This window comes from Rhincodon typus, chromosome 9 (genome assembly GCF_021869965.1).
Source record: "Rhincodon typus isolate 14 chromosome 9, sRhiTyp1.1, whole genome shotgun sequence".
In the NCBI taxonomy this organism is placed as follows: Eukaryota; Metazoa; Chordata; class Chondrichthyes; order Orectolobiformes; family Rhincodontidae; genus Rhincodon; species Rhincodon typus.
This window is the reverse complement of record NC_063340.1, coordinates 89,350,250-89,365,054: the sequence shown is the minus strand read 5'-3', so window position 1 is coordinate 89,365,054 and position 14,805 is coordinate 89,350,250. Positions and strand designations below refer to the sequence as shown.

Genomic DNA, 14,805 nt, shown 5'->3' with positions numbered 1-14,805 from the left:
CCATTCAGCTCAATAAGACCAGGAGAGTGTGAGGTTAAAGCCTGCTGTGTTCCTCCAGCTCCACACCTTGTTATCAATGTGTGTTTGATTTTTAAGCATTCACTCCCTCCACCACAGATGCTCAGTAGCACCAGCGTATACTATCTAGAAGATTACTGTAGAAATTCACCAAAAATCCTCAGACAGCAACTTCCAAACCCACGACCACTTCCATCTAGAAGGACAAGGGCAGCAGATACATGGGAACACTACTCCCTACAACCACTCACCATCCTGACTTGGAAATATATCACCGTTCCTCCACTGTCACTGGGCCAAAAATCCTGGAATTCCCTCCCTAAGGGCATTGTGGGTCTACCTACAGCAAGTGGACTGTAGCGGTTTAAGAAGGCAGCTCACCACCACCTTCTCAAGGGGCAACTAGGGATGGGTAATAAATGTTGGCCCAGACAGCGACACCATGAGTTAATAAAAAAAGGTACTAAAACAGTGGAACTTGCAGCATGATTTATTCTTAAGAAATGAAAAGTGAAAATCAGGATGCAACAAACTTTTATTTAGAATACTTAGAAGGGAAATGGAATTTTTTTTTAATAAATAAAAACACTGTATTGTCAAATGGAACCTCTTTTTACCTTTACGCTTGACACTGCAGCTTTTCTGGCTGTGTCCAGTCACCCTTAACCTCACACTCTCCTGGTCTTATTGAGCCCAATGGAAATGTGCTGCTTCCAGATTTTAAATAATTCACGTTTCTTTTTATTATCTTGAACTCATTTTCAATTGCAAGGATGCAGAATGTTTTTTTTTTAAAAGAAGGAACTTTTGATTCGACTCCACCCATCCCCACAGCCACTTTCCAAGTTTAATTTCCCCCATCCCTGGGGCACACATCTCCAAAAAGGAGAATTTATCTCTCAGCCATCATGCACCAGGTTGGGACTCCCTCCCTACGCCCTCTGACCTCTCTCCGTTAATCTGCATAGAGGAATGACAAGCATTTTAGCTGAGCAGAAACAGACGGGGTGTAGAGGCTGGAGCAGAAAAAGGGTTGGGTGTGTGTACTAGAGAGAGAGAGACTGGAGTTGTGAAAGTTCTCATTAACCTCTGTGTGAGAGCGAAGGGGAGTTAGCCTTTCTTTCGGGAGAGAAAGTGAAAATGAAGCTGGGTAGTGTTGGTGGTTGGAGGAGCTGCGTCTCTCTGATGTGTCTGGGACAGTTCTGACGACCTGCCGACTTCATGCGAGCGGGGATAGCAAGGAGTCCTGTTGAAGCAGGAAGACTATGGGGCAGACTTCAGTGTCAAGCTTCCCCGAGGCTACGAGCGGTGAGTACAACTGCAGCCTATCTATCTATCTGTCTCCCTCCCTCCAGAGCTTTGTCTTGAGTTCCACTGAGATTGTGGGCCAGTTCGCTCCAAATCAATGGAGCTATTGACCCTTTGTGTTTTTAAACAGGGCGGGCGGGAATCTAAGAAAAAGAGTTTCTCAGTAAAAACCAGTTAACTTCGTGATTTTTGTTTTAATCTCATTAACCAAATAACAAAATACACTCCGAAGTGGTTTGAAGTTACTTTGCATATTGTACGATGGAACATCCTGTTCTGTTTTGCTATCGACATTTAACTTTGCAGCTTCTAGTACTCCGAGCAGAATGACAATTAACCCTTGAGGTACTGAATTTTACCAGAAGCCAGTGCTTTACACTAGAGACCCGTTGCTGGGGGATAAAGATCAGCTAGACTTTTCAGTGTACTTCCAACCTGTTGGGATGGTGTGGAGGTGCTGGTGTTGGACTGGGGTGGATAAGGTCAGAAGTCACACGATGCCAGGCTATAGTCCAACAGGTTTATTTGAAAACAGAGATAGCAAGAACCTGAAACATTGACTTTCCTGCTGCTGTGATGCTCCTTGACCTGCTGTGTTCCACCAGCTCCACACTGTGTTGACTTTATTTGAAAGCACAAGCTTTTGGAACATTGCTCCTTCACCTGGGATAGGAGCTGCGCTCCGAAAGCTTGTGGTTTCAAATAAACATGTTGGACTATAATCTGGTGTCGTAGTGATTTCTGAACTTGGGAGTTTTCCTCCCTTTTCCTTAAACTTCTGGAAGTTCCCTAGGGGATGAAGCCAGGAGAAGTAAGGTGAGGAGTGTACCCTGTGAAGATACTCCTTCTTGATTCACTACTGCTTTATGTGGGACAGAGGGTGAAGGCAACCAGGCTTTGCTGCTGCCCATAGGTAAGGCTGAGGGTGAGGGAAAGGTGGCTCTGGGAGGCAGGTTTATTCTTTCTCTCATGGAGACCGAGGATAGTGGGTTTCAGGAGTGGGCAGCCCCACTGACAGCATAAAGGGAGGCTGATCAGTCCCCTCCCGCTACTTTCCACTCATCACTCAGGTTAAACTTCATTTCCCTGCGTTGATTTTGTATCTGAACCAAACAAAATAACCTGAGAGACTGTGGGTTGTTGCCTGGTTAGACTGATAGCTGGACTGAGCAGGTTGTCTTATCAGAAGAGATTAGACTGATTGAGTTTGTTTTCAAAAAGGAGGCAGATCTATTTATAAGGCAAAAGGGATGTGGGGTGAAAATGGGAACAGGGGATTGAGTTGGATGATTGGAGCCATGGTCATACTGAATGGTGGAGCAGGCTTGATGGGCCGAATGGTCTCTTCCTGCTCCTGTGTTGTCACTGGAGCTCAGAAGAGCGAGGAAGATTTGTTTGACATTTGTAAGATGCTGGATTGTCTTCCCATGGTGCATGTGGACAGACAGCTCCTTCCTGTAGCTGAGTGGATCAGGAGACATTGTCTGAAATTAGAGGGTTTGCCTTTCGGGACACAGGTGAGACTTTTTTTTTCTCTCTCTGGAACACTCTGCCCCTGGAGGTGGGATCATTCAATATCGTTAAGATGGAGGTGGATAGATTGTTGTTAGGCGGGGAATCCGAGGTTCAAGGTTTTTGAGAAGATTTGTAGCTCGGGTAGTTGATGCGGTTGTCGACTTGTTCACTGAGCTGGTAAGTTTGTTTGCAGATGTTTGTCACCGTGTTCATCAGTGCACCTCCAGTGAAGCGTTGGTGTTCTGTCTCGCTTGCTATTTATGTGTCTCGTTTGGTGGGGAGGGTGGCATCACTTCCAGATTTGTTTCTTAGTGGTTGGTATATGGGTACATGTTTTTTAATGGAGTTCCATGCAAAGACTGCCAAAAATATTACATAGGGCAAACCAGAAGGAAACTGACCATCAGGATTCATGAACACCAACTAGCTACCATGAGACATGACCAACTATCACATTCGACTGGGACAACGTAGCCATCCTGGGACAAGACAAGCGAAGACATGCACAAGAATTCCGGGAGGTCTAGCACTCAAACAGGAGCTCTGTTAACAAACATGTAGAGCTGGACCCCATAGACCAACCACTAAGGAACAAATCTGGAAGTGATACCACCCACCCCAGCAACTGAGACAGGTAAATAACAAATGGGACAGAACACGACGCTTCACCGGAGGCGCACTTACGATGCTACCTAGCAGGGTGACGAAACACCTGCGAACAAATGTACCAGCTCGGCGAGCAAATCAACAACCAAATCCAAGGTTATTGAAGGTAGATGGGAATGTAAAATTCAGAACACAAACAGATCAACCACAATCTCATTTGAATTGAGAAGCTCAAAGGGCTGATTGGCCTATTTTTGCTCTTAATTCTTATGTTTGATAGCATCCTCTGCCAAATGGGATGTTTTAACTGATAGAGAAAAGAGGATTAAAATATTCAGAAAGGTACTTTAGTAGCCCTGCTGAAGGAGCAAGACAGGATGGTTAGAAAGAGAGCAGGCAGTGAGCTGGGCAGGAAGGTGAAAAGATTTCAAATGGAAAAAGCTGTGTTCCTGGTCTGGAGCAGTCTAATTTGGTTCATGAGAAAGCCTCTGTAATGAGGAGGAAGTGGTGATGTGGTGAGGGTGCATTTTATTTGCTCTTAAGATGATGGTGTACTTCCTGGATGTTCAAAGTGAAGCCAGTTTGAGGAGAGTTTGATTGCAAAAACCAATTGCAGACGCTTTTGGACAGAGGGACAGTCATTGTAACGATTGTATGAAATGAGCTGGAGGTTGGAAGCGGTGGCTTACTTCGTAGAATTGTTCGAGGAAGGGACATTTCTGAAAGGGGCAATGCCGTTTATTAAAGAATAGTTGGCTTCCTGAGCATTTTAACTGATTGTTGGGGAGGTTCTTGTCCGTGTATGATGTTGGTACTGAAAACTAGGAGGAGGGAGTTTGATTTCCCTGTGATGTTGTTTGGTTAGATTCAGATGCCACTCATTTGTTGCTCTTAGACTGTCGACCAAAGAAAGCAAAGACAATCAGGGTTGAGTGAAAACTCCTTTTTTTTTATTAAGTAATATGTAAAATGTAAATTATTATATTTCCACATTAATGGCGCTAACTCCCTCCTCTCCTGCCTGCCAACTTGTAATGTTTTCTTCCCCATGTTGGGTCATCATTTGTAGTCAACCATGGAACCTGGGAAAGCTCCCAGTGGAAGGAGGCCATTTGTCCCATCCAACTAGCTTCTACTAGCACCTCATTGGAGCTGTCAGTTCTGATGCTCTCGCTCTCCAGGACTACATACCAGCCTCGCCAAGTTGGTGACTGCCTCAGGAGGGGAGCTGAAGCTCCAATGCAGGGACGTGAGGTGTGTCATTGAGAGTCAGAGACTCAATGGGCAGCACTCTCTCACCTCACGGTCACAAATATGTGGCCTAGAGTTATGCTTCATCGACCTGCACGCAAACTTCAGGCTGAAACTCCAGTGAGAGCTCAGGAGAGCAGCAGGAAATTTCTCCTAGTCAACGTTAATCCCTTTCACCACATCACTTACAAACAAAACAGATGATGTGATCACTGTCCCATTACTCTTTATGAGAGCTTACTGTGTGCAGATTGGCTATAGTGTTTCCTGCATTATTACAAGATCAACACTATGCAAATACTTGATGAGCTGTAAAAGATGGGCTGAAGGGCTTGTTCTGTGCCACATGACTCTATGGTCCTAAAGTCCTTTGGGACATCCTGAGATTGTGAAAGGTGCTATATAAGTGCTTCTATTCTTAAGTTATCACGTGTGAAGCACGATGAAGATGGTATGTCTCATTCCTCATCAATATTTTACTTTGTAAAGTGCTTACCTCCTACCCAATTGTGGGATCAGGTTTGACCTCAATAACTCACCAATTATGATAAATTTTCCCATTTCATAATATTATTTTTAAATGCAAATGTTTGTAGCTGTGACGGTGAACCTGGCAGCCTAATGAGCTGTCAAAGGCCAAGGGGACACTTGCAAAGTAAACTTGGATATGCTGGAAGCCACAAACTGACCAACAGCTAAATTGCTCAACTAACGTAGGTTGCTCTCTGATCATTCTTCAGGACCTTGGGCTCCCTGTGATCTTCAATTAGATGGAATTCACTTCCAGATCCACACCTCTCATATCATAGAGTCCCAGCGGTTCAAATAGAGACCCATTTGGCCCATTCAGTCTGCACTGATCCCCTTGGAAGAGTATCCTTCCCTGTCGCCAAAGGGCCACATTTCTCATGGCTAACCTACCTAGCCTACACATTTTGGGACTGTGGGAGGAAACCTACACAGACATGGGGAGAATGTGCAAACTCCACACAGACAGTCACCCGAGGCTGGAATTGAACCCAAGTCCGTGGTGCTGTGAGGCAACGGTGCTAACCGCTGAGCCACCGCGCTGCCCTTGCTCACTTTACTCTTTTCCATCCTCTGTCTCTTTGTGAACTCTGACTTTCCCTAAAATCCCTGTATGTTTTTACCTACTGGGTGTGAGTCTTAGTCCCATACAGAATCCCTTACTCACCCTTCATCCTTTGGAATGAATATCATCATCCTTGTCTTGAAATTCCTCCACGTTTACACCCAACTGCACACTAATTCACAGCAGGAGTAGGCCATTCAGCCCAATGTTCCTGTGCCTCTATTCAGTAAGATCGTGACTGATCTGATTGTGGCGTTAACAATAGTTTACTACCGTCCCTAGAATCCTCACTCACTTGTCAATCAAAAATCTACCCAACCCAGCCTTGAGTAAATTCAATGACCAGATCTTCCCCCACTTTCTGGAGTGGGGTTTGGGGAACACATGTTCCATGGACTAGTGACTGTCAGAAGAGATACAATTCCTCTTCATCTCATTAATCAGGAGACCCTTTATATTTAAACTAGTTTCCTTAATTCTAGATTTCCCCACGTAAAGAAATAGCCTCTCAACATCCACCCTGTTAAGTTCCCTCAGAATTATTTATGTCTTAATAAGATCATCTCTCATTCTTCTCAAATCCAATGGGTATTGGCCCAGCCTGTCTAACTTTTAAAGGGTAACTAATTTGGAATGAGTAAGCCATTAGTCCAAGTGAACATTGGTTCCATGTTTGCTGTTTGAAGCAGTGAACCCTCAGGAATGGTGCTGGTTAGCTCAGTGCAACATTTGGATTAGTTATTATTTATTAAACATGCTGAGAGTTACACTTGTAAACTTTTAAGATTTGGGATCATCAGAGTGATCTAATAGCACAGTCTAGAGGCTGCATGCATTAAAACACGGAACCCTATGTTGTGTAGGCACATGCATTTCACATGGACATTGCATCTTTTCATGGAAACAGAAGAGTCACAGAGACTATCACTGATCCTTTCCCATGGCAACAGCCCTAACCAAATGGAGTCAATGAGCCTGCACTGAAAATTAAGATTGACAGTTAACTGCAGCTCCATGTCAATGAACATCCAACCTACCTGCACCTTCTTATGTCTTATGATATAGCGTCCCTTCTCTCTTTAAGCCTGTTTCTACATGTACTAGGTGCAAAATCTCCAACTCCTTGTCCTCTTTGAGCAATGATTAGTACACTATAGTGCATAAAGTGTAGAAACTCACTGATACCCAATAAAAGTGAACTTCAAATGCATTGCTGTTAGTGGCAGCATACAGCCTCCTGCTTGCTGTTCAAGTTACAAGAACAGAAACTGCTGGAGAAACTCAGCAGGTTGGGCAGTATCTGGGAGAGAAAGCAGAGCTTGGGTCCAGTGACCCTCCATCAGAATCGTTCTTATTTCTTCTGAAGGAGGGTCACTGGACCTGAAACGTTAACTCTGCTTTCTCTCCACAGATGCTGCCAGACCTGTTGAGTTTCCCTAGCAGTTCCTGTTTCTGTTTCTGATTTCCAGCATCCACAGTTCTTTGGCTTCTCTCTCAAAGTGGCTTTGCCAGAGTCAAAGAAGGTACAAAGAAATTTTCTATGTCAGTCATTGTGAAAAAGCCAAGTGTCCCAGGTCCAAATATTTGATGGTACTGTCTTGTACTGGGCAGGATGCATTAGAGAGTGTGTTTACCTGGCTACATGAATAAGTACCCAAATTACCCATTAATGAGGGAATCTGTGTCCATAGAGTGAGATAATTCAGTAATATATTCATGGTGATCTCTTCGCTATCCGGTACATGGCTGTTTCTGCCAACCACCATCAGAAAAGATTAAACTTTTCCCAAGAAAAGAGAAGGCTTAGTGGTGACCAGATGGAGGTCTGTCAAATTATAAAGGCCTTTGATCAGGGAAACATAAAGGAGATGGTTTCGCTGCTGGGGGAAAGACTAGCACTAGCAATGACTGTAAGTTTGTGTTGTATGTTTCAGGTGGCACAGAGAAAATCTGAGTTGTGTGGCAACATGCACTTTTATTTGAGATAACAAGATGTAGAGCTGGATGAACACAGCAGGCCAAGCAGCATCAGAGGGGCAGGAATGCTGACGTTTTGGGCCTAGACCCTTCTTCAGCACTTTTATTTACTTTTTACAGTCAGGAAGTATGGAGAGTGATGGTGGAGACTCCAACATTCTTCTGGGCTGGCCAGGAATCTCTCCCACTCTTAGCTCCAGCCATTAGCTTGCGTTTTAAGCTTTGCCAGCTGATACTCCAACTGCTTGGCCACCCTCCTGGACCACCCAGATCAGAGGTGGGGACTCAAACCCAGAGCTTCTGGCTTGGAGGCAAGGAAGCTATCCACGGAACCACCTGGCCTCCTCCAAATATCAGTCAGTCGTTGATTAACCAATAGCGAGGTCCAGAGAAACTTCTTGAGCCACAGGCTGGTGAGAATGTGGAACTCCCTACTGCATGAAGTAACTGAGTTGAAAGGTGTACCTGTATTTGCGGGGAGGCTGGTCAGGGTGTTAGGACTTGGAAGCTATCCTGATGGCGTGAAATGAAGTAACTAGTGGGGATGTGCTGTAAATTCAGAACATTACCTTTCATTTGGCACCTTTACCTGTCTGAATGTGACCCTGTCTGTCCCTAGCCCTGGTGGGTACTCACCTGAATCTTCCTACCATATACAGTGTCTATGGTACATGACTAGCAGCACACTGTTTTTGTATGATAAGCTGATTTCCAGGAACAGGAAGTACATAGTGAAACACTGTTTGTTCCTGTGTGTGTTTCCTTTGTTCATGTGTGTAAGTGCATGTGCATTGGGTGTATGTGCACATTTACACACATGTGTATGTACATATGTGTGTGCATGTCTGCACGTATGTCTGTGCACATGTGAGAATGTACATGTCTTTGTGAAACCATATGTACGTGAGTGTGTATGTTTACTGAGTTGCACATGATCAATGCACTGATTCACCTCTTGGTTGTCTATAGCTTAACTGTTGAAGTCACTGAGTGCCTTACTTGTTAAGGTTTCCTGTCCTTTGGTTGAGCTGTTTAAACTGAGGGGCACCTTTGGCTCTCCCCAGGACAACTCAGTTGAGAGCGAAAGAGGCTGGCTTGGCTAAAGCTGCTGGACCTGAGTTTTGTTCTCCGTGGGAGTCATGCACGTTGGCAGATTGGAAAGTGACGGAATTTCCTGTGTCACTAGAATGAACACTTTGAACGCTCGTTACAGCGAAGTCACTGGTATGAGATCATAATGTGAAATAGCTGCAAACCGTCGGGTGTCCAGGGCTGGGGGAATCTGCCTTTCCTTCCCTTTTTCTGTGCATGAGTAATGAGAGACCAATTGTAGCTCTGGACGGAAATGTGTGCCAAACTAGAGAGAAACTTTCTAAACCAATTGCTGAAACCTCATATGCAAATCTGAGCTAAAAAAATATAACCACGTACATTTGTAATGTTCGGCATTAATGTTATAAAGCATCCCTGACAGAAGGGCAACGGATGATTCTTCAGGATGGGGCTATTCCTGATGATATCATTACTCGGAGCTCAGCAAGTGTATGAAGCAAAGAGAGAGTCAGGAATTCAACCACACACCACTCATAGAATCCCTACATTATTGAAGCAGGCCATTCAGCCTATCAAGGCCACATCAAATCTCTGAAGAGCATCCCACCCAGATCTACCCCACTACCCTATTCCTGTAACCCTGTTTTTTCCATGGCCAATCCACCTAGCCTGCACATGCTCAGACAGTACAGGCAATTTAACACGGCCCATCCATCTAACCTGCACATCTTTGGACGGTGGGAGAAGACTAGAGCACCCAGAGGCAACACGCACAGACACGGGGAGAATGTGCAAACCCCACTCAGACAGACAGTCACCTGAGGGTGGAATCGAACCTGGGTCCCTGGCAATGTGAGGCAGCAGTGCTAACCACTGAGCCACTGTGCCGCCCCACTCCAGGGGTAACAGTGCAGAGATGAGTGGAATCATCACCACATGACGATGAATCATAAGGTATAGGAGCAGAAGTAGGCCATTTGGTCCATCAGATCATGGACTGATATCATGGATAACCCAATAATTCTCAACTTAGCTTTCTTGCCTGATCCCCTTAGTGAGCAGTAATCTGTCCACCTTGGCTTGGCGCCAGCTTTACAAGGACAGTGGTGTAGTTTTGGGAAGAAATTCCCGAGAGCGCAGAGCCCCAGCAGCTGCGCTGACAGCTGTCAGTGGTGTGACAGAGGAGGAGAGAGGGAGATGTACAAAATAGGACAGGGCTGTCGGAGAGTTGAAGGCGTTGGTGGAGATGGGGAGGGGTGAGACCAGGTTTCTCCTGCACACAACAAGAATATTCGACAGAAGGAATAAGCTGCCCAGATAAAATGGGAGAACCAGAAACCCTGGAATCCATTTGGGAGCAAGTGAATGCTGTAAAGCTACAGTGGGATTATAACATTAGCTGGCTATGGGCAATGACAATTTACACCTTCACTAGAGACACGCATACAGAGACACCTACCCAAAGGACTTTATCAGGGATAGTCATGTAGCATGAAGTGTGTAGAACTGAGGTCAGAGGTCAAGGGAGCCCTTAAAGTTATGGCATTATGGGAGGCTGCCATTCGGCCCATTGAGTCCATGCCAGCTCTTTTTTTTTTTTTGAAGAGCCATCGAGTCAGTGCAAATACCCTGCTGTTTCCCTGTAGACCCAAAAGTTAATTTCCTTCAAGATTCCCTCTCAATTTCCTCATGAATCATTGACTGCCACAGCCCTTGGGGGCAGAGTGTTTCATGTCATCGCTATTCACTTCATGAACAAGGTTCTCCCTCACATTTTGCCCTTACTTTCTCCCCCTCTGCACCCCCACTGGCTCTCTTCCCAGGTGACTGAAGGTGAGGCGATGGGTTTGGAAGGCATAAAGGAGAAGGATAACGAGCAGGTTCCGGGCATCGGGTTGAGGCGAACGAAAATGTTGTCGTCCTCAATGAGACCAGGGGATGGGAAAATTGTGACGGCTCACTTTTGGGTGTCAGAATGCAACTTTCCATTTGGAAAGAAGACTTCCCATTCTCAGTGCGTCGTGAGATCTCAGGATGCCCCAAAGTGTTTTGCACACGACAGAGCACTTCGGTAATGGTGGAAAGGAGGCAGCCAACCTTTGCACAGCAAGATCCCACAAACAGCATTGAAAGAAATATTTGCACTTGTATTGCACTTTGGATGACCACCAGAAGTCTCAAGTTACTTTAGAGTCAATGAAGGATATTTTGAAATGTAGTCATTGTTTTAAAGTCTTAAACATGACACTTAATTTATCCACAGCAAGCTCTCATAGACAGTGATATGATAATGGCCAGATAATCTATTTTTTTTTTGTGTGGTGATCAAGGGCTATATATTAGTGAGGACACCAGGCAGACCTCTAACTGTTGTTTAAAACAGGGGCCATGAGATCTCCTACAATTTCCCCCTCCGCTCGGCCCCCATGAGAAAGCAATGCAGCCTCAGCTCAAAGTCTCCTCTGAAAGACAGCACCTCTGACAGTGCAGCTGCCCGCTGTACCGCACTGGTGTATCAGCCTCTGTGCCCAAGCTCTGGAGAGAAACTAGAAGTTAGAACCTTGTGTCTGTGAGATGAGCAAGTGGTAACATCGGTTGAAGGATTTAGTATTGTCCGGTGCCCCTCTTTGGAATAGTTAGTTTGCATTAATGAGGACAGGCCAAATGGTGCCTTGGTTTATAAGATCTCGAGAGAGAGAGAGAGAGGTGGCCCCTGTGACAGTGCAGTACTCCCTCGGCACTGCATTAGGAGTGTCACCCTGGATAATGTGTCTGGCATAGTCTGAGTTTGTGCAAGGTCAGTAGGTGCAATTGGCTTCTGTTTTTCTCAGACAGTGCTTCTCCTAGAAGTGGTATTCACAGGGTCCTCTAAGACATGCAGTGCATCTACCATTTAAACAGATCGAGGGTTATGCTGGTAACACAGGCTGTGATGATTTCTCTCCTGACATGACCTTCATACCTTATCTCACTAATGAGGGAAAATTGTAGCTGGCATCCTCCCGAGCAATTTTTTTAAAGAATCACTCAGTTGTTTTTATTTTTAAAAAAAGATTAACACTGATGGCTGTGCTGGTAGTTACCGAGTCAAGTTCCCATGGAATTTTGTTTTTTTTTCCCTTGACATGTTTTCCATTTCCTAGTAGGTACAGAGATCTCAACAACACATTAGTTTCCTGGAATAAATGACTGCAGTGAATCAGTGAGGGGGGTGGGGTGGGAGCCTCCATTCCCAAAGCTTCTGTCACATCCTCGAGCCACATTGCAGCCAGTAATGTCCTTTGGAAGTGCATTCGTTGCCATCGTTTCGGCAAATATGACAACCCCTTTCTGTACAGCAAGATCCCACACCTAGCTGTGAGATAAATGACCAGAGAATGATTTTTCAAAAAAAATCCAAGGAAGTTGAGGGTGATGAGGAGTTGAGACCTGGGGAACAGATCAGCCATGATATTCTTGAATGGTAGGGGTAGGCTTGAGGGGCTGAATGGCCTATTCCTCATCCTGTTTCTCAGGTTCTTCTGATGTAGCCAACATAACGACATTGCTTGAGGGATAAATACTGGCCAGGGAGCTGGGAAGAAGCTCTGCTGCTTCACTTATTTGGGATGGACTCCAGGGCAACGCTTCCTCTAAACTGCTCAGGTTCTGTGCACGCCGACTGACTTCCAGTTCCAGAAGCCGATGTCACGCACGGCAACAGCAGGAAAAATCCCAGGGAACATAGGTCGTGGGATCTGTGGCACTCAGTTGAGAGGCCAAATGGGGCCTCAGTTTTGGAGCGAGAGAGTGCACTTGAAGGGGTCACTTACTCTTTCGCTAAAGTGTAGCATCCATGATGTCAGATATCACGTAGCTGGAAGTTGAGAGAGAGTTTCTGATAAAATCCTGCAACAGCCCTCCTTGCAAATAGCCGATAAATGCTGATATTAGAACAGCTGCCTTCTATCAAAGGATCAGAGCTGGGATCTACATGTCTAACAGAGGCAGCACCACTGACCAGGCAGAGCTTCCTGCAAGGAATGTCAGCATGAATTGTGTGTATAATTCTGTGGAGTGGGACATGGAACATGAGCTCGTGACTTGATGACCACCTTAGGCACTTACGCAGAAGATGAGTAGAGAATTAGGTTTTATTGTCATGCGTACTCAAGCACAGGGATACAGAAATACAGTGAAAAGTGTACAATGTCACCATTCCTGGTGCCGTCTTAGGTACAAAATACCCAGGTAGAAAATCTTGCGTTTAAAAAGTAGAAAAATAAAGAAATAAGTTAAAAGTTCGACATCACAGTTTTTCTCAGTATAAACTAGCATCTAAGAAATAAAGTTAAAAGTTCCAAATTACAGTCCTTCTTTAGCCATGGGCCTGCAGTCGCTCCATGCTCGGCTTTCCCCACATGGGCTCGATCTCCTCCCTCACCCCCCCTCACCACCACCTCCGGCATTGGGGTCGATCCTCCTGCATCTGCATGCCATGTCACCACCAACTGCCATCCTCTTATGTTCTGAACTGAAGGGAGGATATGTTGCAATGTTTTTCTTTTAAACTGCCAAAAGCTTCCAGCTAGAATTAAATCCTGGAAGGTGTGGTATGAATGGTTAGCTCAGAATCTAGTTCAATCACATCCGAGTGTGGAAGAGATTCGACAAACTCTTTCTCACTAGTTTCGTGAGATGTGGAGGTGCCGCTGTCGGTCTGGGGTGGATGAGGTCAGAAGTCAGACAACACCAGGTTATAGTCCAACAAGCTTATTCGAAATCACAAGCTTTCAGAATGTAGCCCCTTCACCAGGTGAAGTGAGAGAGAAGCACATTTATCGGCAGAGAGCTCAAAAGATCATACAAATGGTGTGAGTGGAGTGTCGACAGACCGAATAATAGGTCTCTGCAGGTGATCAAGAGTGTCAGGTGGTGTGAGTAAAGTGTCAACAGCTGAATAGAAAGTGAAGGGATGACCTATAATCTGATTAAATGAGGCAGAGAGATTTTATTTGTAATTATGTTTTGTAATTTTATAATAATAATGTGGAGCATGATAGGTATAAGAGTCGTATGCCGAGGGTCTAACCAAAGTAACAAATGATCCAAAACTGTCCAAACTAAATAAGGTAGAGAGATCATAACAATTTATCACGGTGATGCTGTCAAAACAGGACAGTAAGGAAGATTTTACAGACACAGAACAGTGTAGTGGGGTCACGCGTAGCGCAACATGATCCCAAGTTCATGACTGAGGCATTCAAACTGGGTGTCAAAGAATTCCAACTGAAATGCATGTGTGTTTGTGTGTGTTATCCATATCTAATTGCAAAATTTCTAATTTATGCTAAAATACTGCACACGGCCAATAGTGGGAATCTGAAACTGAAACAGTAGTTGGTGGAAATGCTCAGCAGATCTGGCAGTATCTGTGCAGAACCTAAAAGCTTTCTATAGGTATGGTCAGGAGTAAAAGAATGACTACAGTAAGATTAGGGCCAGTCAAGGACAGCAGTGGGAAGTTGTGCTGGAGTCTGAAGAGATAGGAGAGGTGCTAAATGCATATTTTTCGTCAGTATTCACACAGGGAAAAGACAATGTTGTCGAGGAGAATACTGAGATACAGGCTATTAGACTAGACGGGATTGAGGTTCATAAGGAGGAGGTGTTAGCAATTCTGGAAGGTGTGAAAATAGATAAGTCCCCTGGGCCGGATGGGATTTATCCTAGGATTCTCTGGGAAGCTAGAGAGGAGATTGCAGAGCCTTTGGCTTTGATCTTTATGTCGTCATTGTCTACAGGAATAGTGCCAGAAGACTGGAGACTAGCAAATGTTGTCCCCTTGTTCAAGAAGGGGAGTAGAGACAACCCTGGTAATTATAGACCAGTGAGCCTTACTTCGGTTGTGGGTAAAGTGTTGGAAAGGATTATAAGAGATAGGATTTATAATCATCTAGAAAGGAATAATTTGATTAGGGATAGTCAACACGGTTTTGTGAAGG

At 44.9% G+C, this 14,805-nt stretch overlaps 1 protein-coding gene across 3 annotated transcripts in view; it reads left to right on the top strand.

Moving 5' to 3' along the window:
* Positions 1–914: 914 nt before the first annotated feature.
* Positions 915–14,805, top strand: part of phactr2 (phosphatase and actin regulator 2) — a 122,948-nt gene continuing 109,057 nt past the window's right edge. For 2 of the 3 annotated variants that reach the window (XM_048601164.1, XM_048601163.1), the window contains exons 1-2: positions 915–1,326; positions 8,833–8,992. In XM_048601164.1, the coding sequence (XP_048457121.1) occupies positions 8,908–8,992 (85 nt within the window). In that variant the 5' untranslated portion in view covers positions 915–1,326; positions 8,833–8,907. The remainder of the gene's footprint in view (positions 1,327–8,832; positions 8,993–14,805) is intronic. The other variant, XM_048601165.1, reaches the window with a different exon arrangement.